Raw genomic sequence first — 23,509 nt, 5'->3', positions numbered from 1 at the left:
GACCCTGGCCCTGGCACAGGTGAAGAACCTGACAGAAGAGATGGCTGCACTGGACGAGTCAGTGGCCCGGCTGACCAAGGAGAAGAAGGCATTGCAGGAGGCCCACCAGCAGGCCCTGGGCGACCTGCAGGCTGAGGAGGACCGCGTGAGTGCACTGACCAAGGCCAAGATCCGGCTGGAGCAGCAGGTGGAGGACGTAAGTCAGCACCACCCCGAGACTGGTGGTGGGGCCAGGGTGCTGGCTGGCCTGGGCCATGGCTGAGCCCTGCTCTGCCTGCTCTGCAGCTGGAATGCTCCCTAGAGCAGGAGAAGCAGCTGCGCATGGACACGGAGCGGGCCAAGCGCAAGCTGGAGGGTGACCTGAAGCTGACGCAGGAGTCAGTGGCCGATGCTGCCCAAGACAAGCAGCAGCTGGAGGAGAAGCTCAAGAAGTAGGTGTGGCGGGGGCAGCGGAGGGGCCTTCTGAGCCTGCACGCACTCCTTGGTGCCTTCTGGATTCTTGTGGGTCCCGTGGCATTGCAGAGGTTAAGGATGGGGTTGAGAGATGGGGGCACTGAGGTGCAGGGGTAGCATCTTGCCCTCCCTGGACTGAGGGCCCTAGCCAGGGTCCAGGGCTGAGGCCACAGAGCCCAGTGCAGCAAGTGCATGGGGGTGAGGTCCCTTAGGGCCTGCGCTGGCTCACCCACCATGTGGCTCCCAGGAAGGACTCTGAGCTGAGCCAGCTGAGCCTGCGGGTGGAAGACGAGCAGCTCCTGGGGGCCCAGCTGCAGAAGAAGATCAAGGAGCTGCAGGTACACGGGGGTCTGGCGAGTGAGGCCTGGGGTCAGAGGCCCACAGTGGTGACAGCCACCCTGCGTGCCCACCCCAGGCGCGGGCGGAGGAGCTGGAAGAGGAGCTGGAGGCAGAGCGGGCAGCCCGGGCTCGTGTGGAGAAGCAGCGCGCGGAGGCGGCACGGGAGCTGGAGGAGCTGAGCGAGCGGCTGGAGGAGGCGGGCGGTGCATCTGCGGGGCAGCGTGAGGGCTGCCGCAAGCGCGAGGCAGAGCTAGGGCGGCTTCGGCGGGAGCTGGAGGAGGCAGCGCTGAGGCACGAGGCCACGGTGGCGGCGCTGCGGCGCAAGCAAGCAGAGGGCGCCACGGAACTGGGTGAGCAGGTGGACAGCCTGCAGCGGGTGCGGCAGAAGCTGGAGAAGGAGAAGAGCGAGCTGCGCATGGAGGTGGACGACCTGGCTGCCAACGTGGAGACTCTGACCCGCGCCAAGGTGTCTGTGCCTTCCTGAGCCCATACCCACCCTGACTTTAAACCAGTCCCGACCCCAGCAGCCAATACTGTCTTCATACCAGCCTCCACCTGGTACCTGATCCTGAGCCCTGACCTGTTAACCTGGCACCCAACCCCTATTTCTCAGCCTCCTACCAGTCCTGACCTTAAGCCCTGACTCCCTGTGACCCCAGCCCTTGACTTGTGAACTCTGACCTAATACCTGTCCTCTCTTCCTGTTTTGAACCCCAGCACCCTAACCTTGACCCCTGACCTTTCTACCATGCAATCCTGACCACTGACCTCTGACCACTGTCCCCAGCTGACTCCACAGCTACTATCTCAACTCTCACCCTGGCCCACTGGCCCTGTCAGTTTTAATGCTCAGCAGAATCCCTTTTCCTGACTTTGAACTTGGGGCTCTGCTCTCCCTTTGATTCCTGGGCCCACATCTAGCTTACCAGTTTCTGATCCCAGATCCCAGTCTCTGACTGGCAGATCCAGATCCTGCCCTCTGATGCACAAACTTGTTCCGATGTCTGACCCCTGACCTCTGACCCCTAACCCGGGATCTCAGGCCAGTGCAGAGAAGCTGTGCCGGACCCATGAGGATCAGCTTAGTGAGGCCAAGATCAAGGTGGAGGAGCTGCAGCGGCAGCTGGCAGACGCAAGCACGCAGCGTGGGCGGCTACAGACGGAAAGTGGTGAGGCCAGGGGCTCAGCTGGCCATACTGGACAGGGCTCTGGTGCAGCCCTCACCGGCCTGAACTGCCTGCTTGCCTCTTCACCTGCAGGGGAGCTGAGTCGCCTGCTGGAGGAGAAGGAGTGTCTCATCAGCCAACTGAGCCGTGGGAAGGCCTTGGCCGCTCAAAGCCTGGAGGAGTTGCGGCGGCAGCTAGAGGAGGAGAGCAAGGTGGGCTGGCGCTGGTGACCATGGAGTATGCAGGTGGGCACCGGGGCCACTGGGCTGGACCAACGCTGAGGTCACTGATGTCCCTGCAGGCCAAGAATGCCCTGGCCCATGCAGTACAGGCTTTACGGCACGACTGTGACCTCCTGCGGGAGCAGCACGAGGAGGAGGCTGAGGCCCAGGCTGAGCTGCAGCGGCTGCTGTCCAAGGCCAATGCCGAGGTGGCCCAGTGGAGGAGCAAGTACGAAGCAGATGCCATCCAGAGGACCGAGGAGCTGGAGGAGGCCAAGTGAGTGCTTTGCTGGCCAGGCCACTGCTGCGCAGAGCTTTACACATGCACCTCTGAGCCCCACTGAGGGTGGGCAAAGGGAGCTGTTGGGCTGTTCTCCCTCCCTCCACGGTCCACACCTTGTCTCCTTCCATGGCCTAGAAAGAAGCTGGCACTACGGCTGCAGGAGGCAGAGGAGGGTGTGGAGGCTGCCAACGCCAAGTGCTCGTCGCTGGAGAAGGCCAAGCTTCGGCTGCAGACAGAGTCAGAGGATGTGACCCTGGAGCTGGAGCGGGCAACCTCAGCGGCCGCTGCCCTGGACAAGAAGCAGCGGCACCTAGAGCGGGCACTGGAGGAACGGCGGCGGCAGGAGGAGGAGATGCAGCGGGAGCTGGAGGCAGCACAGAGGGAGGCCCGTGGCCTGGGCACCGAGCTCTTCCGGCTGCGGCACAGCCATGAGGAGGCACTTGAGGCCCTGGAGACGCTCAAGCGGGAGAACAAGAACCTGCAGGGTAGGACCTGCTGCATGCCAGGGCCAGGGTGCTGCCCTGGGGTTGGAGCACCTCGGAGTCATGGGGTGCCCTGGTGGGGACACCCTGTAATCAGGGGTGGAGTGACTTGGGCGGGAGTACAAGCCATGGGGGTGGCCCCTCAGCACCCTGTCCACTGCAGAGGAGATCAGCGACCTCACGGACCAGGTGAGTCTCAGTGGGAAGACCATCCAGGAACTGGAGAAAGCCAAGAAGGCGCTGGAAGGTGAGAAGAGCGAGATCCAGGCTGCACTGGAGGAGGCAGAGGTCAGGGGCTGGCCGCAGGGGTGGGTGGACGCTGTCCTGCTGCTCCCTGGCTGCACCCCCACCCCAGCCTGACTGCTCTGTATCTACAGGGGGCCCTGGAGCTGGAGGAGACCAAGACGCTGCGGATCCAGCTGGAGCTCTCCCAGGTCAAAGCGGAAGTGGACCGGAAGCTGGCAGAGAAAGACGAGGAGTGCACTAACCTGAGGTGTGTTCATCCTCCTCCCGTCCCTGCCTCCCGAGAGCAGTAGGGAAGGGAAGCAGTGTGTACTCTGCTCTCTCTACTCTGCCCCTCCCGCGTGACTTTCTCAGGTCCAGGTTGCCGTCTCCACTCTAGAGGTGAACCTCAGAGACACTAAAGGACTTGCCCAAGGTCACACCGTGGGGGTGGAGCCAGAGTTAGTCCACCTGTCTGCCTAGGCCTCACTCTTGTCCATGAACTTGCTCTGATGGGCCACAGGCAGTCACAAGGGGCTTTAAACTAGGGCGGGATGACTCACTTGTTCTCAAAATGGGTTCCTGGCCCCAGTAGTCCTTGGGCATTTGTATGGACAATTGTGTCCTCATGGGAACTCCTCTCATGCCACCCTCCTCACATAGGCGCAACCACCAGCGGGCCGTGGAGTCCCTGCAGGCTTCCCTAGATGCAGAGACGCGGGCCCGCAATGAGGCGCTGCGGCTCAAGAAGAAGATGGAGGGTGACCTCAACGACCTGGAGCTGCAGCTGGGCCATGCCACCCGCCAGGCCACGGAGGCCCAGGCTGCCACACGGCTGATGCAGGCACAGCTCAAGGAGGAGCAGGCAGGGCGGGATGAGGAGCAGCGGCTGGCGGCTGAGCTCCGCGAGCAGTCACAGGCTCTGGAGCGCCGGGCCGCGCTGCTGGCGGCGGAGCTGGAGGAGCTGCGGGCTGCCCTGGAACAGGGCGAGCGCAGCCGGCGGCTGGCAGAGCAGGAGCTGCTGGAGGCCACTGAGCGCCTCAACCTCCTGCATTCGCAGGTGGGGACAGGAGTCCCTGGGGACAGAGCAGGTGCAGGCCTGCGGGCGGGCTCTGAGACTCCGCTTCCCCTCAGAACACAGGCCTCCTGAACCAGAAGAAAAAGCTGGAGGCGGACTTGGCCCAGCTGAGCGGGGAGGTGGAGGAGGCTGCACAGGAGAGGCGGGAGGCTGAGGAGAAGGCCAAAAAGGCCATCACTGACGTAAGGCTGGGCCAGGGTTGTGGGGTGCCTGGGGCAGAACGCAGAGGGACTTCCCTGAGGCTGGTCCCCACAGGCGGCCATGATGGCCGAGGAGCTGAAGAAGGAGCAGGACACGAGTGCACACCTGGAGCGGATGAAGAAGACGCTGGAGCAGACAGTGCGCGAGCTCCAGGCCCGCCTTGAGGAGACGGAACAGGCCGCCCTCCGTGGCGGGAAGAAGCAGGTGCAGAAGCTGGAGGCCAAGGTGTGTGAGGACCCTCCAGTCCTGGGCCCAGCAGGGTGGGTAGCCCGGGGATGGACTTGGCATCAGGCCCTCCCTCTGCCTACAGGTGCGGGAGCTGGAGGCCGAGCTCGACGCAGAGCAGAAGAAGCACGCTGAGGCCCTTAAGGGCGTGCGCAAGCATGAGCGCCGTGTGAAGGAGCTCGCATACCAGGTGGGTGACGGTCTCCCTGGGGAGGGGCCCTGGAGCTGGCCCAGTGTAAGCAAACCCTGAGTCCCCCTTGCCTGCCCAGGCTGAGGAGGACAGGAAGAACCTGGCTCGCATGCAGGACCTGGTGGACAAGCTGCAGAGCAAGGTCAAGAGCTACAAGCGCCAGTTCGAGGAGGCGGTGAGTGCGTTGGGGTCTGGACACCTGGACCCAGCACCCCTCAGCATGCCCAGGCTGACGCCACCCCAGTTCTGCCCCAGGGTCTGTGGCCAGGTGAGCCGTTAGCAGCTGCTCCACCTCCCAGCTCAGTGACCCAGAGGGAAGAGAAGCTTCTGACAGCTCTGGGGAGACCACACCCCACGTGCTTTCCCCCGGCCAAAGCTGGCCTCTTGGGCGGGGCAGGCACATCATGATGTTGGTGCGTCCCAACATCCTTATTCCTGCTGTGGTATTGGTGAGGACGGACAGTGGCAGTAGGAACAGAGTTGAGGACCAGGAGGAGCCACCTCCCTTCTGGGGATGGGGCGGGACCAGAGTAAGCATCTCAGTCACCGAAGAGGAGCCAAGGCCCTGTGTGTGCCCCCAGGAGCAGCAGGCCAACACCAATCTGGCCAAGTATCGCAAGGCCCAGCATGAGCTGGACGATGCGGAGGAGCGGGCAGACATGGCAGAAACCCAGGCCAACAAGCTGCGGGCACGGACCCGGGATGCCCTGGGCCCCAAGGTGAGCGGTGGTGGGGGCACTGCCCTCGTTGCAGGGCAGGGTGTGGGGGATGACAGGTCGTACTGCTCACTCAGCCATCCCTCTCCCCTCAGCACAAGGAGTGACGGCCTAAGCCCGTGGGCTCTGAAGAGGGATGTCTGCTGTCATGCCTCCGGCCGAGGCCACCTGCCACGATCCTGCCATCTGTATTCCCTCTGCTTCCCTCCCTGAATAAATGCCACAGCTGCAACCAGTTTCCTTCTCATTCTTTGGGGTTCAGGAGGGGAAAAAAAGTCCTAGGGACAAAAGCCAGGTCCACAGCAATCATTTAAAATAAAGTTATTTAATAGTCTCCATTTAATTGGTTTATTTGCTGTTAATTGGCAACACAAGGAAGAGCCCCATGTCCAGGCTCAGGCAGGAGCTGCTGCCCTGTGCCCCAAGGGATGGAGGGAAAGGCCCCTCCACTTCTGTGAGAGCCCCCTGGGATGAACACAGCGGCCAATGAGCAAACAACCAGAGGAGCTAAAGGAAAATGAGGCAGGAAGGGCAGAGGGGCAGGCTTGGGGGAAGGCAGCATTCTCTGGTAACCCCCACCCCTGCCCAGGGCTCAGAAGCCTTTGCCTGGGTCTAAAGGCCAGGGATAAGGGAGGCTTGGCTCACAGACGAGGGGGGGTCACCCATATCTTCCTCCCCATCCCGGGACTGACAGCCAAGTAACCAGGCAGGAGCTCAGACAGAGCTAATGTTAAAAGTCCTCTTACCACTGTGTGGGCCTGGACCCCATGGTTCTGAAGGAAAGGTGGGCATGGTACCCCATCCTCTTTATGGGGACTGAGGCTCTCCGATGACCTGGGGCCCTGAGACCCAGGGGGACCAAGGGCTTCTAGGACTTCCCTCCCACCAAGCCTGTACCCAAAGACCTGGGGCAGGCAGAGAGCAGCAGGGAGGCACGGGGGCAGGGTGTGTGGCATTGTACCCACGCTCACCCACACTGGCCCAAGCTCACTCCTCAGTGAAATCCCTGTCTATGTCCATGTAGGGCTCCTCGATGTAGCTAACGAGGGCAGAGGGTGACTGGCGGTCCGGGTTCAACAGGATGGACACTGTCTCCTTCCAATATGAGAAGCTGATGCAGGAGCTCTGGGCAAAGAGGGAGGGGCTGAGGGGCGCCTGGAAGACCCAGGTCAAGCCCAGCACCGGGACACCCCTCTGAGAGGCCCCAGGTCCCACCCATCACCGCCTGGAGGGGTGAGGCACTCACGTTCTCTAGGCAGGTGCTGTCCTTGTCCTTGTGCAGGTAGTGCTGCTGCCAGAAGCGCAACAAGTTGTGGAAGTTGTTGAGCAGGAAGCCGGGGTACTTCTTGCTGTGCTCCATCCGCTGCAGCAGCCGCAGGTACAGGGGCAGCCGTTCTTTCCGTCGGGCCAACATCAGGATCACTAGGCTGGTGTTGAGGCAGCTGACGTTCTCCTGCAAGGCCATAGGCCCGCCAGGTCAGGGGCTGGTGGTAGCCCCAGGGGCCCTCAGTGAACCTGGGCAGCCACCAGGCAAGCAGGAGAGTGGCCCCAGGCTTCGGGCCACCCACAGAACTCTTCCCCACACAGATGTGAGACAGGACTGGGGGAAGGGGGCCCCAGCACCTGGCCTGAGCACCTTCCTGTTTGGCACACCCACCTCCCACCCTACCTGAGGGCAATGTATCCCAGTCCAGACCTCGGCTGAAGCATCACTTCCTCCGAAAGGTCCATCCCCAGGCAGGGCTGGGTCCATGAGTTAGGGGCGGTCATCCCCCTTCAGAAGTGCCATTCAGCACTAGCCTGTGCACCTTGGTGGGGAAGAGTTCTGCCCCACTCACCATGCACTCCCCACAGAGGGGGGCCTTACCTCAATATGGAACCAAAGACCACCTCTAAAAGGTGCTAGGATCACCCCCACTTTAGAAGAGGGGTGAGGCTCAGAGAAGGAAAGGCTGCATGACTGTTTGGTGTGGGAGCTGGGCAGCCTCAGGTCCTATTCCAAAGCTCAGCATGGCAGGAGGGGTGAGGGACATGGACATGGGGGAGGTGGGGAGAGTGCTCGCCTGGGAGTCAGCCTGGACCTGAAGGGACTTGCTAGCCCTCCTTAGGCCCCATCCATTCTATGGGGCACCGATTCCTCCCGAGGACACACCTCGCAAGACCTGGGTCCCCGGAGAGGCACTTCTGGAGTGAGGGTGGGAGACAGAAACCTGCTGGACTCCAGGACCAAAGAACTGGTTTCTAATCAACCTTCCCCGCTGGGACCTCTCACCTGGGTCAGCGTCTGCACATGGATGATGTTGATGAGGCGGAAGAGGAAGGACATCTGCGTGGGCACCTGGGCTATGTAGGCGAGCAGGCGGCACTCGGACAGGACTTCGGCAACTGCGGAGGGAGGTGAGGGTACGCAGCAGGTCAGGCTCAGGCTCAGTGGCTGGGCCGCCCAGGCCTCTAGTCAAGCCCCGCTTGGGTCCTGACTCTAAGGCTGGGTGCTCATCATCAAAACAGCTGCAATGAAAGCTGACTGCTGCAGGAAGAGGAACCTCCATCTGTCCTGCCACCAGGCAAAGCCCATGTTCTCAGAGCCCCCAGGAGTGCCCCACATCTCATCCTCCAGAACCAAGCTCAGGGCAGCTCTCCCTCAGCCCTCCCCGACCTGGCTCCAGGCTCCCTCTAGATCACACACAGGAGAGTTTCATTCTCAGGAAGATGAATCCATCATGCTACATTAAGAAAAACAATGGAAAAGTTCAATTCCTCCTGCAGAGCTCCTGGCGCAACTGGTTTTCCACACCAGCTCTCGGGTAAGTCTGGCCCAGGGCTGAGACCACAAGGCACAGGTTCTGCTCCATCCACTAGCATCAGAGCAAGTGCTTCCCACACAATCGGGAGGTGGGGCAACAGCCAAAGGTACCAAACTCTGTGTGGCTGTTCCCCTGAAACAGACCCTCTGGGGCAGAAAAAGGAGGCAAACAGCTAAATTACCAACCAGGATACTTCTTGCTATCAATGATGGTGACGGTGATAAGGAACAAATGCCTGGCTTTTTTTTTTTTTTTTGCGGGGGAGTCACAAACCCTCAAGAGAATCTGCTGGATGCCACAGGCCCTCTCCTAGGAAAAAAGGCACCCACAAGCACATACACACGGAAGTGCGTGGGCAAGTCCAGGTGAGTTCAGACGTTCACTGCACCACAGGGCACTGAGGATGAAGGAACCAATTCATCATGCCAGGCAATACCAGCCCGGAACAGGAAGGTCTTTTTCTGGTTTGTTTTTTGCATTTTGCTAGCAACAATGGTTTTTACCTTATTAAAGTGTTGTACCTGCTCATTAAAGGAAGCACGAACAACAGTGAAACGTCAAAGCAGCAAGGCGAATTGCCCTGGGAGCCACTACCTTGAGACGAGGCTGGCCACATGGGCGTCTGGTGCAGGCCCTCAGTCATTCTTGTCTCCCTGCTGGAGACAGGGTGTCTGATGCCACCACTCTCACCCTGCGTGACTTGCACTGACAGCCTGGCTTTCATGTACCTTTCATATCCACCTGGTTTTCAAATCGGTCCAGAGACAGAGTGACACAGCGCACCAGCATGTTGGAGTCCACCAGGGAACTGTTGATCTGCTTCAGGAACACCTGGAACTGCAGCAGAAACCAAGCTCATGGTGGGCGGTGGGCTGTGGGCTGCTGCCAGCGATGGCCACGGCCCAGGGGGACAGTCACTGCAAGGGGCATGAGCGACCTCCACCAGCCCTACTGCTTCAGATAGGAAGACAGAGGCTGAGACAAGCTTCGGGACCTGCCTCACTACCCCGGTACTAAAGGCACCCCTCGGAGTTCAGCACAGATCTGACACTCTGGCCAGTGGTTTCACACTGAAGGGTGCTAGACTCCACTAATTTTACTTCTGATCTTACTTCAGTCAGCCTGAACTGGGTTTCTGTCACACACACCCAGTAAGCCTAACACACTGGGGCCAGTCCCTCCCTCCAGCGGCTCCCACCGTGGCACCCATCATGCTGCATCACAGCAGGGGCACAACCCACCCATTCCCACCTTCAATCTCTACCCACAAGCAGCACCGGTTTTCAGCCCTGCATTCCCAGGGTCTAGCACAGTGCCAGGCAGAGCAAGTTCTGAGGAATGTCTGCCAAAGACTGCCCCTTCTGCCCTGTAGTCTCTGATTTAAAACCTGTGCCTGAAGACTGGCAGACCGGGACTCCCAGAAAACTTCTGGACAACGCAGCACACTCCACAGAGCCCTGGGTTAACATTACCTTTGCATCAGTGTTGATGTATTTATTGAATCTCTTGAATGCATCAACGTTGAACTTCATCAGCTCCCCCAGGAGGTCAAAGTAACTCTGGAGTACATCCCTTGACTTGCACTCGCTGTCCACAATGCAGTAAAGGATGTGCTGGGTGAGGAGAGAGAGGGTGACGCTGGGTGAGGAGGGAGAAAGTGAAGCTGCGAAAATACTGAGTTTTCATCCTGGTTCCGTCACCAGGATCCTTGTCCAAATTACTGTCTGAGGACGCTGGTAGCTCCAAGGACAGGATCAGGCCTGACAGACCTCATCAGGAAGCGGGGCAGACTGGGAATGTGGCACAATCTCTCCCCTGCTCAGGGCATACAGCTGAAGCCTGTGACCTGTTCTGTGGTCACCAAGATGGCAGGAAGCTCAGTTCCCAGGTGAGGGGAGCTGCTGTCACCAGGTCTAACATGGGCCACTGCCTACGCACTGAGGTCATTCAAGTAAATGAAGGACAGAATTTAAAAGCAAAGGACACATTCTGACCCCATGGCTTGTGTTTATTTATTTATTTATTTTTTTTTGGAGACAGAGTTTCGCTCTTGTTACCCAGGCTGGAGTGCAATGGCGCGATCTCGGCTCACCGCAACCTCCGCCTCCTGGGTTCAGGCAATTCTCCTGCCTCAGCCTCCTGAGTAGCTGGGATTACAGGCACGCGCCACCATGCCCAGCTAATTTTTTGTATTTTTAGTAGAGACAGGGTTTCCAGGATGGTCTCAATCTCTTGACCTTGTGATCCACCTGCCTCGGCCTCCCAAAGTGCTGGGATTACAGGCGTGAGCCACCGCGCCCGGCCCGGTTTGTGTTTATGAAGTTGTTTAAATAAAGTTAATACCAAAATAGTGAGTTTTCATCAAGAGAATAAATGCAATTTAACTCCTTTATAAAAAGTTTTCTACATTTTCTTGATGTTACACTGGTTTGGATCAATTCTTTTCCACATGGATTTTATAATTCATGGGTCAGTTTCTTGTCCATATTAAAAAAAATTGTTTTAAAGACTAATGATAACTTTGGCCATTTTGCTCTAAGTTTTACTTTTTCTGAAGACCATTATTCAATAAAGGAAAATTAACTTTTACTATCAAGATATCCTCAGAGTCAAAATGCCTTGCTGGGTAACTAAGCTCTCACCCTCCTGCATGGCCTGGCCACCTCCCAAATCTGTCAGCCCTTAAACACCCACGGGAAACCCACAGTTGGAAACCCAGGGCAAACACTAGGGCAGCCTGCACTGGCATTTACAAGTCGAAAGATTTGGTCTGCTCCTGATGAACTGTTTGGGGGTTAGGACGGACAGCAGTGCATGGGCTGGGAAGATGGAACCCAAGACCCTGGCTCCTCCAGACCATACCTCCAGGAGGCCCCGCTTCAGCAGGAACATCTGGTCTGCATAGGAAGTGGTCCCTCGGAGGAAACTCTCCACAGCCCGAGCTTGCCAAAACCTGCAAACCAAATACTGGCTTAGGTGGCTAAGGCTACCCTCTTCTGGCTCATGTTCAATTCCCCAAGGGGTTGGGACATGTTTGTTGCCTTTTCATGTACTCAACAGACATTTACTGAACATCTACCAAGCATTGGGCTTCATCCTGGGCCCGGGGACACAGAAGTGGCCCCATGCTCACAGATGTGCCAGCTCAGTGGAGAAGCCTATCTGGGTCTGTCTGGAAGGGGCTGTGTCACAGAGAAGGTGCCTTCTGGGACAGAAGGGCTGGCTTCTGCAAGTCCCACAAGAAAACAGACTCTAGGCTTTGCCCTTTCAGAAGAATGGGAGGATGTGCAACTGAGGGGCCAGGAATGTGTGAGGGAAGCTGACAGACACGTGCAGACAGGCCACTGGGCTCACAGACGATGGGCTGGCCTAGAGGAATGATGGCTAATGCTGACCGAGGGACCCAGAGGGCACAGCAGGGATCCATGACAGGGAGTTTGGACAGGGCACCGAAGTGACAAAGGCCCATGTAGGCATGAAGCCTCTGGACAGCTCACGCTCAGTCCTGATGGAAGTCCCCCTGTCCACGGGACCTCAAGCCTAATCTCAGATGTGTCTAAGGACCTCAGAGCAGGCCTCCCTGTACTCACCCTGCCCCTACCCCTAGCAGTGGAAGAGGCTTGCCTTTGTTCCTCCAACTCCCAGGCCAACCCTGGCTCCATTCCTTTCTACACTGCATTGAAATAGCACAGCTCTAGGGAATTCACGGCAGGGCCCGTATCCTAGTTCTGTCCCACCCATGCAGCACCAGCACAGAATAGGTGCTTGGGGAATGCTCGCTCACTGTGGGCTGCAGCAGAAGCTCCCATATACCTGCCAGTCAACACAGGGCAAGATGGCAGTCAAACTCTCTCTCTCCAGCAGAAACTGTGCTTCAGGAATGGACTCTGGTGACTAAAGGAGGTATTCCTAACCTCCTGAGAAACACCTCACTTGGGGCCCCGCAGAATTGGCAGGTACTTGTCCCCAGGCCCACCTGAAAGATGACTCTGCTGGCTCCTTCTTCATGACCTGCAGCAGACGAGTTAATAAGCCCCTCTTCCCATCACACACCAAACTCCTGAAATAGAAGAGAGAGACACTAGTGACAGATCCGAGGCTGCCAGGGGCTTATTATGTGTCCCCGGGCCCAGTGACCCAGCCCCAAGGCTTAGGTGGTGAAAAACTATAGGAACATTTCCAAGTCTGCAGGATGCCTCTCTGTACCAGCTGGGTCCGGAGCCCAGGAGACCCCTGAATTACAGCCACAGAATTACAACCACAAATGCACTCCCACCACATCTCAGACCAGCTTTCCCTCCCAGGCCAGAAACATATCCACAGTCAGACATGGCCCAGAACTGCCAGAGGAGGGCTGTTTATACCAAAAGTGTATTGAAACAGTCCACGACAGTCTGCCAAATGGGGCAAAGACTGTGCCAATAGGGTGGGGCCCAGCGTACTCCCTGCCCGAGGTTCACTTTCAGCTGGCCTTGGGCAAGTGCCCACAACTCCAGGCCTCAGCTTTCCAGTCTATGAAGCAAAGGCAAGAGATGAAGAAATAACTCAGGCCCCATCATGGGGGAAGGAAGAGGGCCAAGCAGGCAGGGGTCTGGGCCCTTCAAATAGAGCAGCTCTACTGTGATCCACTACAGACATCACGGCAGGACTAGGGATGATTTTATTTGAATGAAGCGTTCTGCTGCCTTAGAAAAAAAGGTTGGGAGGTAAGGAGTGGTGGCTCACACCTGTAATTCCAGGACTCTGGGAGGCTCACTTGAGGCCAGAAGTTCGAGACCAGCCTGGGCAACACAGTGAGACCCCATCTCTACAAAAAAAAAAAAAGTAAAAACACTAGCTGGGCATGGTGGCCCACACTTGTAGTCCCAGCTACTTGGAAGGCTGAGGAAGGAGGATCACTTGAGCCCAGAAGTTTGTGGCTGCAGTGAGCTATGACCACACCATTGCTCTGCAGCCTGAGGGACAGAGCAAGAACGTGTATCTAAAAAACGAAATAACAACAACAAAAAAATCAAAAAAGGTTGGGAAATTATAGCTGTTATTGGATAAAATCCACTGTACTATGATGCCTGTGCTACTGGCCCCCGTTGCCTGGCTCTAGAAGGTGAGGTGAATCTAACCCAGGTAACACTGCCTAACAGTCAGCAGCAGGTAACAGGCTTCTGCCCGCCCTGCTTGGCTGCAGATGTCACCAGGCAAGCAAGGAGCACATCAGCTTTTGCAAAGGTGCTGAATGCACAATACAAGGGAGGGCAGTGCGGAGCACACGTGACTTCTGGCAGGTGACCTCTCTGAGGCTCTGCTCCCTCACTGTAAAATGCAGGTACTGATGGGGCATTGCTCCCAGGGCTGCCGTGAGGCTCCAATGAGAAAATGCAGGTGACAGGAATACAACGCCTGGTACGTAAGAGCTACATGTGAGAGAGGACACGCATGCATGCCTGCCTGTGCTCACCTGTGAGCCCCCAGGGAATGTGGGCAGCCAGGACAGGCTGAGGGAAAAGCTGCACCGCCTGCACTCACCTGTCGGTGTTGAGGACAGCTTCCACCTCGGGGATGTTGGCCTTGAGAGAGATGGCACTGAGTTCGTTCAGCTCCTGGTTATTGAGTAACAGGTACTTGTTCCTGAAACAAAACGGGCTAGAGGTGGTAAAGGGCAGGAATTGAGGCTGCTGGGTCAGCACTGGGATACTGCAGGGTCTCCTGCCCACTTCCTGCGGAGAGAATCTGAGAAGCCACCAGGCACTTTCCTCCAGCACCTCTCACTCCATCCAGCACTCGCAGGAGGGAACTCTGGGCTCTTAGGCTGTGGAATCTCTCCCCGCCTCCAACCCCCAACCTCTGCCTGCCATATTCAGTGACAAGGCCCCTTCCTTCAGTAGCTCTGGGCCTTTCTCTTTGCCCACATTTCTGCTTGTTTTCCCAAAGGCACCAGCACCTCAACATGTCCAATCATACTCAAGCCTGGCCCTGCTGCAGCCGTCCCACCAGCCACCAGTCACACATCACATAGAGGCCTGGTCAACTGTTTGACACCCCCTGACACTGACACCCAGCTTGCCATCCAGGCCTGTCACTGCTGGGTCCTGTGCTCCCGGGACACTAGCTCCCTAAAAGATATCCCACTGGAACTGAGTTATCACACAGGGTCCAAATTGATCCTCAGAATCTGGACTCTGATCCTGTCACTCCTGGTGAAAATACTTCCACAGCTTCTCACTGTGTTTAAAACATAGGCATTTTCTGGCTAGGAGGGGGTTATATCCCGATAAACCCATCATATTTGAAAACACTGTTAAGTTGAAAACACATTTAGACCGGGCATGGTGGCTCACGCCTATAATCCCAGCACTTTGGAAAGCCAAGGTGGGCGGATCACAAGGTCAGGAGTTCGAGACCAGGGGACATGGTGAAACCCCGCTTCTACTAAAAACATAAAAAATTAGCTGGGCATAGTGGTGCATGCCTGTAATCCCCGCTACTCGGGAGGGTAAGGTAGGAGAATCACTTGAACATGGAAGGTGGAGGTCGCAGTGAGCCAAGATCGCGCCACTGCATTCCAGCCTGGGAAACAGAACAAGACTCCATCTTGGAAAACAACAACAAGAAAACCCATTTAATATAGCTAACCTACTGAACCTCATAGCTTAGCCCAGCCTACCTGGAATGTGCTCAGAACAATGACAGCCTACATTTGGTCATCATCACTGGCAACATGGCAGGCACAGTGCAGAGTACTGGCTGTCTATCTTGGTGACCACATAAACTGTATTGTTAGCCCAGGAAAAGATCAAAATTCAAAATTCTACTTTTGTACCATTGTAAAGTTGAAAAACCCTAAGTGATGAACTGTCTGTATATAAAATCCAGGCCTGTGAATGTGACCCACAAATCCCTATGTAGCCCAGCCCAGTGCAAAGCCCACATCACTCCCATCTGCTGGCCACACTGGTCCTCCCTCACTCAGGGACTTCTGGCTAGAACATTCACCCTCTCACATGCCTGTTCATTCAATTCACTAGAAGCTGGCCCTTAGGTCTTGGCGCTAACAAGCCACTTCTGGAGGAGAGAGTGCCTGAGTGTCCTCTGGCCAGTTCTGGACCCTGTCAAATGTCCTCTTACAGACCCCGCTCCTCTCTTCCTGGATACCATCTCCACTTGCCACTCATGCTCAGCAGTGGAATCCTCTGATAAATGATTGTCTCTGTTTCAGACCTTGCCCTTCATGAGAGCAGGGACCATGGCTGTTGGTATTCACCCTGACATTCCACAGAGTACTCAGATTGAAGAGTCTGATGAAAGTCAGAGACTTACTTCCTCAGGCAAAACTGTGCCGTTCCATAACATACGTGGTGCCATTTTTCAGAAGGTCAACATACTTCCTGGAGCCCTTCTTTGGCTGTTAGCCAGAAAAATCCTCAAAGAGGACGGTTACATATGATGGAGGTGCCCTGGGCCACAGCTGTCTCTAGGCATGTTCCATTAGCTCCAATGCAAGTTAAAAATTTCAACCAACATTTAAAAATCAGGACCTTTCACAAAAATCTTCATTTCTGGCTTTCCTTGACAGAAAAAAATCAAAGTTATGCAACAGTGAGCCCAGTTTCCTGTGCACATGCAGCTAGCTGGAGCCGAGCTCATAAAATTCTGGCTCCCTAAGATGATGTCCCCACATCATCTCCCCAATGCCAAGGTCAAGGATCAGCTTCTAGTCAGCCCCTTCCTGCATGCCAGTCACTTCCTGCACTGTTTTCCTTACAGCAGAGAGTAATTTTCCTTGTACATTCTCCATTGAAGGTTAAAAAATAAATGAGGGCAGAAATGTATTTAAAGAAAAATGAAAGGGAGCACACATTCTTGTGGAGGGAAGAATCCCCCATCTGCTCAATAAACAGTCAGCTGGCTCTGCCTGTCTGAGGTTCCTACTGGCCCTTGGGAATAGCCACGCTGTCCACTCTTGCTTCAGAGGGGCAGTTGGCTGAAAGATCCATTGATTCCAAAGGTAATAAGGGGCCAATGACTTTCATATTCACTTCTTGGGGTGGCTGGGAGGGTTAAAAGAAAGCTCAGAGGCAGTACCTGCCCTAAGGAAAGTTGGACAGATGGCAGCTCCTACTTCAGCGTCACACCTGCTAACACAGAGGGGACAGTAGGCTTCCACCACCTCCAGCGACGCCTCTCATACTGAGGCCACGGACCAGACAAAAAGATCAAGGCCTTCAGAAGACAGCCCAGTGACTCTCCTTGCACACACTTGTACTTACTCATGGTGGTCGCTGAAGCTCTGAAGAAGCCTCAAAAACTGTATCTTCAAGGTGATGTCCTGAAACACATAAACAGCCTCAATGTTAAAACCACAGTCACAAGGCTCCAAAATAAAACAAGCAGACACTCTGGTGGGAGCCTGCTTCTCTGACCCTCCGGTCCTCAGGCACCATGAGGACTTTGCTTTAGTTAGAAAACCATCTGTTCACGTCCACATCTGATCAACAGTAGATTCAGCTAATGTGGCCCCCTTCCTGCTAAAAACATGCCAGCATGATCAATGAAAAATAAGGCTGAGCATGGTGGCTTACACCTGTAATCCCAGCACTTTGGGAGGCCGAGGTGGGCAGACTGCTTGAGGTCAGGAGCTTGAGATCAGCCTGGGCAACATGGCAAATCCTGTCTCTACTAAAAATACAAAAATCAGCCAGGCATGGTTACCACGCGTGCAATTCTGGCTACTTGGGAGGCTGAGGTGGGAGAATCAGTTGAACCTGGGAAGCAGGGGTTGCAGTAAGCGGATATCGCACCACTGACTGCACGCCAGCCTGGGTGATGGAGACACTGTCTCAAAAAACAAAAACAAACAACTCCCCCCTACCCCACTAACAAAAACAGGTGTGGGGAGGAGGTGGGGAAGTCCATAGGAATCAAAAATGAAGAAATGACTGAGGAGTTTGGAGTAGTGAGCCAAGGAGCTGATACTCAGCAGCTGTGGGCAGTGGTGAGGTGGAGACAACACTAAGGCTTGGGTTCTAATGCCCAGCAGGGACCAGACAGGGTCTCAAGTCCCTGTAAGGCCTGGGGAACAAGTATACTTGGTGAGAGAAGGGTTAGAAAGGCCTGACCCACCAGCCCAGGGAACTGGCAAAGAAGTCTGGCTCTGCCAGGGTGCTGCTGGCAGGTGAAGGGGGCCTTCCAAGAGCAGCAAAAACCCTGGGCTCACATACTGGGGCAGTAGGGCCAAGACAATAAATATGAAAACTGGCTGTGGGACAGCTGTACCCCTGACATATTTGGCAGACAAAAGCAAAAGTGCCCTGTAGAAATGCCTCCTGGGCTGAGGCTACACAGGTGCCCACAGGGAAAACTAGCCCCACTGAAGGCGGCCTCTCCACAGACATTACAGAACACAAGGCAGCACTCCAACCTGGGGTCTGAAGACCCAAACAAAAGCATTAGTACCCCATGAGCAATCGAAAGAGACCTTAAGAAAAGTATTTTAAAAATGATTAAAGACAGAATATGCAACAGAATAAAGATATTAACATCATGGCCAAGCAGTTTCTGAATTGAGCCAGACAGAACATCTAGAAATGCAAAATACATTTGCTTGAAATTAAACACTCAAATGATAAAGTAGAAGACAGGTCACTGAGGGAAGTCCCCAGAGTGCAGTGAAGAGATCAGCGGTCCCCATGGCAGTGGGCTCTGATGGCTGTGTAGCACTTTTAGGTCCAGAGCACTTTCCTTCTCCTGCTGGTAGGCAGACTGCCGACTAGCCTGGGGGGCCAGTAGGGGAAAGAGTATTATCCTCCTTTCCCAAGAAAACAGAGGCTCAGAGATTCAGTGATTCATTCAAGCTCTTCCAACAAGCCTTCCAATGTACAGTTCAGAGCTCTCTCAAGGGGACTGTGACAGACACAAGGAAAAGGAGAGATCTTGGGCTCAAAAAACCAAAGCAACCAAAACCCCTTTTTTGTGTGTGAGACAGACTCTTTGCTCTGTCACTCAGGCTGGGGTGCAGTGGCTTGACCGCCGCTCACTGCGAACTCCACCTCTCAGGTTCAAGCGATTCTCCCACCTCAGCCTCCCAAGTAGCTGGGATTACAGGCATGCACCACTACACCCGGATAATTTTTGTATTTTTAGTAGAGATGGGGTTTCACCATGTTGGTCAAGCTGGTCTCTAACTCCCGACCTCAAGTGATCTGCTCACCTCAGCCTCTCAAAGTGCTGGGATTACAGGTGTGAACCACTACACCTGGCCCAAAGCCCTTTTTTGATGGGGACCATTGGTGGAGTATGGTCCTATTGGTGGCTGAAAATTACAGGAGGATAAAATGGCAAATAAAGAAAAGCATGCTGGTGGCTCATGTAGTGGGCAGCCCCCTGCCTGCAGTGAAATGAGATCCCCATCACAGAGATGTACAGGGGGAAGCTGGCTAGAGGGCCCCAGGCAGGATCTTTTTTTTTTTCTTTTTTTTGGAGGCACAGTCTCACTCTGCTGCCCAGGCTGGAGTGCAGTGGTGTGATTCTAGCTCACTGCAACCTCCACTTCCTGGGTTCAAGCAATTCTAGTGCCTCACCTTCCTGAAGAGTTGGGATTACAGGCACCCAACACCACATCAGCTAATTTTTATATTTTCAGTGAGAGACGCAAGTATCTCTTACACTAGTGAGACGGGGTTTCCCCATGCTGGCCAGGCTGGCCTCGAACTCTTGACCTCAAGTGATCTGCCCGCTTTAGCCTCCCAAAGTGCTGAGATTACAGGTGTCAGTTACCGTGCCCGGCCTAGGAACATCTTAAAAGGGATTTCTGCACAGGTTAGGGTGGGGAGTGGGGCTCACTCAGATCCTACTCCAAGGTACCTTCCAATTAGGGGACTATAAAATATGACTTTTAGTTTCTGCTCTACTCCCAAAGGAAAAAAGGTCAAAGGGTCAGCAGAAGGTCTTGAAACAACTACTCCAAGCAAGTGAGGCCCCATGTGTCCCCAGGGGCCTCCTGCTTACCGGGCTACAGTCACAGTTCTGGTTGTGACCATGAAGGACAAGGGAAGATGCTGAATGCTTCCTCCAAATCAGCTTGTCAAACAAATTATTGAGTCCGGGAATCAGTTTGAACTCTGCAATCATTCTGTGAACCTGGATGGAATAGGAAGGGAAAAGTATGAAGACAAATGTGCTCGAAAGATCTAGCAAAACCTCGTGCTCAGCACACACGGTAACAATAATCAGGACGAAGGCAGCCATCAGTAGGGGTGCCACGGTTTGAAGAAAACATCCGTCTATTCCCTACACCCACACACACTTTTAACTTTGCTCATGAATGTTCACAATGATCCTACAAGTCCTAACATACGGCAGGTCCTATCATAGGAGCTTGAGTTTGGGATGCAGATAGTCCTGCATGAGATTCAACAGTCCTAGGTTTGACTCTTAGCTTTACCATGTGCAAACTTTGTAACCTTAAACAAATTCCTTAAGATTTGCCTCCTCCTATCAACATGAAAACGTCCCTGATATTTTGCACTAGGATACATTTCGGCTGAAAGATATAATTATTCAAAAGTAAAACTCTTAAAATCTAGAAAAATCTCTGCAAAAAATTTAAAAAAATGATTTAAGAGTTGGAAAAGCCTTTCTGAAGGATTATACTAAACCTAGAAGCTCAAAAAGAAGCTTGTTGACATCAACCACCCAAACCTTTTAACATTCTGCACAGCAAAACTCAAAATAAGCAAAGTCACAAGCCAAATATGACAAACACAGAACATACGTTGGCAATTCATGCCACAGGAAAAGAAATTCCTGTGTAAGGAGTCCTACAAACTTCTCTGATTTTTTCACCTTTTCAGACTGGCAAAGATAACAAAACTTTTTAAGACTGTTGGTGACTTGGGCATCAGGCACATTTACATGCTGTTGGTGGGAGGGCACATTGGTACCACCTGCACAGGGAAGATGGTTTGGCAGTATCTCTAAAATCGTAAATCCATAATCCCTTTAACCAGCAATTCCACTTTAGGAATTTATTGTCAGACAGATCCATATAAATACTGGATGACATATATTTACAACGCTACTCACTACAACATCATTTGTAATGTGCCAAAACAGACATAACCTACACTTCCATCAAAGGGGATTAATGAAATAAATTATGGTATGCCACTCAATGGGATACAAGGCACCAGTAAAAAAGAATCAAAGTGTTTTTTCACGTTGTGAACTAAACAACTGCCAAGAGATAGTACTGGGAAACCAAGTGTGTTTATGCTACATTACTGATCATGTTAAAAAAAAAAGAGGAATATAATTTGCCTCTGTCAGCATAAAATATCTCTAGAATGATACACTAATAACTGGTAAAACTATCTGCTTCATGGAACCATTAGAATGTCAAGGATCAGAGGTGAGAGAGGCTTCACTGATACTAATTTATATCTTTTAAAACAGAACTACAGGAGTGATTTCCCTATTAAAATGTGTTTCTATAACAGAAAGCTATTACTAGCCCTTCTTGGGGCTGTTATAAGGATCAAGTCAGAAAGCAGACGCAAAGCTCAGCACACAGCACCAATGCTCCATTACTGTCATTTTACAACGGGGAGGAGAAGTTCAGCAAGACCAGCCTGGGCAAGGTCAGTGACTACAACAGCACCTAATTCAGGTGTTCTGATCCTAAGTATTCTCCTTTCTAGCCCACTACAGGTATGCATTTATCTTGGGAGACCAGAACCTGACAAAGACAACCCTGGCAGCCTCCATTCTCATGGATCTCTTCTTTCAACATATTAGGTTGGTGTAGAAATAATTGCAGTTTCTGCCACTGAAAGTAACGGAGGTAACTATTCTCTTCCTAATGGAAATCACAGCCTCTGGCCAGTATTAGACACGTAAGCAGCCCAGAATCTGTCAGCCTGAGGCCGATGTAAAATGACACCTGCTCTGCCACTCAGGCCTTTACTAAAACCCAGCCTGGGTCTACCTTGCCCTGCTTAACTAGGAGTGGGGAAGTATGATTGGCATCTATGGTGTTCACCAAGCCCTGTGCCTTCCTGTCACACTCCAAAGAGCCCTAAGCCAGGCCTAGGTCACATAGCTATAAAACGTTGCTGCAATGGTCCAAAAATTTCATCCAGTGCAATTTCCTCACTGCACAGGCTAGAAACCCAGCTTAAAGAGATTAGGGGTGAGTCACAAGCTGGGAAGAGAAGGGCCTTCTGAGGCAGACTTGGACTTGACCCTGGGTCTTCTAAAGTCCAGGCTAGTGCTTGGGTTTGAGGTTTCTATTACATTATTTCCCTTTTCTCTTGACAATACCAGCTTCTTGGCTGGGCATGGTGGCTCACACCTATAATCCCAGCACACTGGGTGGCCAAGGCGGGCAGATTATCTGAGCTCAGGAGTTTGAAACTAGCCTGGGCAACATGGTGAAACCCTGTATCAACTAAAAATACAAAAAATTAGCCAGGCATGGTGGAGTGTGCCTGTAATCCCACCTACTTGGAGGGCTGAGGCAAGAGGATTGCTTGAGCCTGCGAGGCAGAGGTTGCAGTGAGCTGAGATCGTGCCACTGCATCACTCTAGCCTAGGTGGCAAAACAAGACTGTCTCAGAAAAAAAGGAAAAAAAAAAATCAGCTTCTTCACCTGTAAAATTTGTAAGACAAATTTTACTTGAAGAATGCATTATTCCTACTCTCAGGTCCGGTCCCATAGCCTGCTCTATAGCGGGTTGCTGGGCAGGTGGGCAAGTTGAAGCACCACTCTTCCTGAGGCAGCAGCGGGTAAGAGCTCAGGCTTTGCAGTCAGCCAGCCTGGGGTTCACAAGATAGCTCTGTGACCCTGAGCAACATCCTTTGAGCCTGAGTCCCTTGACAGAAAAGACGATGGGGGACAATGGAGCTGCTGAAAAGGCTCAATGAAGTAATGTGGAAACTACTCAGGGCACTAAAAGAAACGACTGCTACATGGCTGATTTTCATTAGCACCAGAGGGATGAAACTTGACAGCATTTGGGGAGACTTTCCAGTCTTGAGATTTCAATTTCAAGAATGGTCAAAGAACTTGGCCCAACTGCCCATTAACAAGAAGGCCACTTTAAGGAGGAAGCCTTCTGTGAGGCCTCGCCAAGGAAACTCTTTCCCTTGCTACCCAGTGTAGGCAGGATCTGGGAACCTGGGTCCTCACGGTGCCCAGCACACAGCAGAAACTCAGAAAAGGCTGACTGTGCAAATGAGAACATGCTGGTGAAACAGTGGTTTTCAGGGGGCAGGATTTCAAGGTCACTAATGGTCCCTTCCCAAGGAGGCGGCACTGTAATCATGTAGTTTAACTCCAGACCGTAACAACTCACAGCAACTTGGCAATAAGGAGGCCCGGGGAACAGGGAACTGCTGTGAGAGGGCAGAAAGAGGAGACAGGGCAGCAGAGTTTAAATGCTGGCTCTATTCAGGTCTGTCCCCCGAGAGCACAACCTATTTTGCCCCGGCTTTCTCAAGAATCAAGTGTGGTGACACAGACTCACCGACTCACTACCTGTTGTGTAACTTACTAAATGCCTGAACATTCAAATACAAGTAAATGTGAAAGTACCTCGAAAAAGTAATAGCACTCAACACACAGAATTACTGTCCCTACAATTATTTCAAATATAAGTAACTGTGAAAGTGCCCCAAAAAAGTAACAGCGCTCAACGCATAGAAGCTGTCCCTACAAGAATATTTTTTATAAAAAACATGTTCCGTATTGAAGGAAGGGACACCAATGCTGTGGCTATCAGTGTGGGATCTTATTCAGGGTCCTGTTTTAAATATAACCACATGTTGAGGACTCCCAAAGTGACACCTCCAGCCTTGCCATCTCCCCAACACCAGCTGTAGGTAATCAATCTAACTGCCAATTTTAAGAGACACCCTGAATCTACCTTGTACGAAATGGAACTCCCCATCTTCCTCCCTAAGCCTGCTCCTCCACCCCTTACCTGAAAGCGTTAACCATCTCAACACATGGCAAATCCATTTTCTCAGTTATTTGGGCAAAAAACCTCGGGAGTCACCCTTAACTCCTTTCCTCACTCTTATGTTCACATCCAAACCATCAGCAAATCCTATCTTTTAAAATGTATCCAGAATGCA

General features: G+C 53.4%; 2 protein-coding genes across 11 annotated transcripts in view; one reads left to right on the top strand and one right to left on the bottom strand.

The window, feature by feature from the left end:
* MYH7B (myosin heavy chain 7B) overlaps window positions 1-5,910 on the top strand; it is a 46,461-nt gene extending 40,551 nt beyond the window's left edge. For all 4 annotated transcript variants that reach the window (XM_032295154.1, XM_032295153.1, XM_032295155.1 and 1 more), the window contains 17 exons: window positions 20-196; window positions 286-431; window positions 701-791; window positions 869-1,258; window positions 1,835-1,961; window positions 2,052-2,170; window positions 2,260-2,456; window positions 2,598-2,947; window positions 3,108-3,232; window positions 3,322-3,437; window positions 3,830-4,226; window positions 4,301-4,426; window positions 4,500-4,670; window positions 4,756-4,860; window positions 4,940-5,035; window positions 5,442-5,579; window positions 5,672-5,910. In XM_032295154.1, coding sequence (XP_032151045.1) covers window positions 20-196; window positions 286-431; window positions 701-791; window positions 869-1,258; window positions 1,835-1,961; window positions 2,052-2,170; window positions 2,260-2,456; window positions 2,598-2,947; window positions 3,108-3,232; window positions 3,322-3,437; window positions 3,830-4,226; window positions 4,301-4,426; window positions 4,500-4,670; window positions 4,756-4,860; window positions 4,940-5,035; window positions 5,442-5,579; window positions 5,672-5,683 — 2,883 coding nt within the window. In that variant the 3' untranslated portion in view covers window positions 5,684-5,910. The remainder of the gene's footprint in view (window positions 1-19; window positions 197-285; window positions 432-700; window positions 792-868; window positions 1,259-1,834; window positions 1,962-2,051; window positions 2,171-2,259; window positions 2,457-2,597; window positions 2,948-3,107; window positions 3,233-3,321; window positions 3,438-3,829; window positions 4,227-4,300; window positions 4,427-4,499; window positions 4,671-4,755; window positions 4,861-4,939; window positions 5,036-5,441; window positions 5,580-5,671) is intronic.
* TRPC4AP (transient receptor potential cation channel subfamily C member 4 associated protein) overlaps window positions 5,883-23,509 on the bottom strand; it is a 78,598-nt gene continuing 60,971 nt past the window's right edge. For 2 of the 7 annotated variants that reach the window (XM_032295163.1, XM_032295157.1), the window contains exons 10-20: window positions 19,382-19,513; window positions 16,645-16,703; window positions 13,904-14,005; window positions 12,357-12,440; window positions 11,243-11,333; window positions 9,853-9,993; window positions 9,109-9,217; window positions 7,849-7,961; window positions 6,823-7,029; window positions 6,568-6,701; window positions 5,883-6,083 (exon numbers count right to left, since the gene is read on the bottom strand). In XM_032295163.1, coding sequence (XP_032151054.1) covers window positions 5,972-6,083; window positions 6,568-6,701; window positions 6,823-7,029; window positions 7,849-7,961; window positions 9,109-9,217; window positions 9,853-9,993; window positions 11,243-11,333; window positions 12,357-12,440; window positions 13,904-14,005; window positions 16,645-16,703; window positions 19,382-19,513 — 1,284 coding nt within the window. In that variant the 3' untranslated portion in view covers window positions 5,883-5,971. Of the gene's footprint in view, window positions 6,702-6,822; window positions 7,030-7,848; window positions 7,962-9,108; window positions 9,218-9,852; window positions 9,994-11,242; window positions 11,334-12,356; window positions 12,441-13,903; window positions 14,006-16,644; window positions 16,704-19,381; window positions 19,514-23,509 lie in introns of all 7 variants that reach the window. The other 5 variants (XM_032295159.1, XM_032295162.1, XM_032295158.1 and 2 more) reach the window with 4 other exon arrangements.

The sequence above is a fragment of the Sapajus apella genome, unplaced genomic scaffold (assembly GCF_009761245.1).
Source record: "Sapajus apella isolate SASKATOON/1434 unplaced genomic scaffold, GSC_monkey_1.0 scaffold33, whole genome shotgun sequence".
Classification (NCBI taxonomy): domain Eukaryota; kingdom Metazoa; phylum Chordata; class Mammalia; order Primates; family Cebidae; genus Sapajus; species Sapajus apella.
Note: the sequence above shows the minus strand (reverse complement) of the source record. Positions and strands in the feature narration are given on the sequence as shown.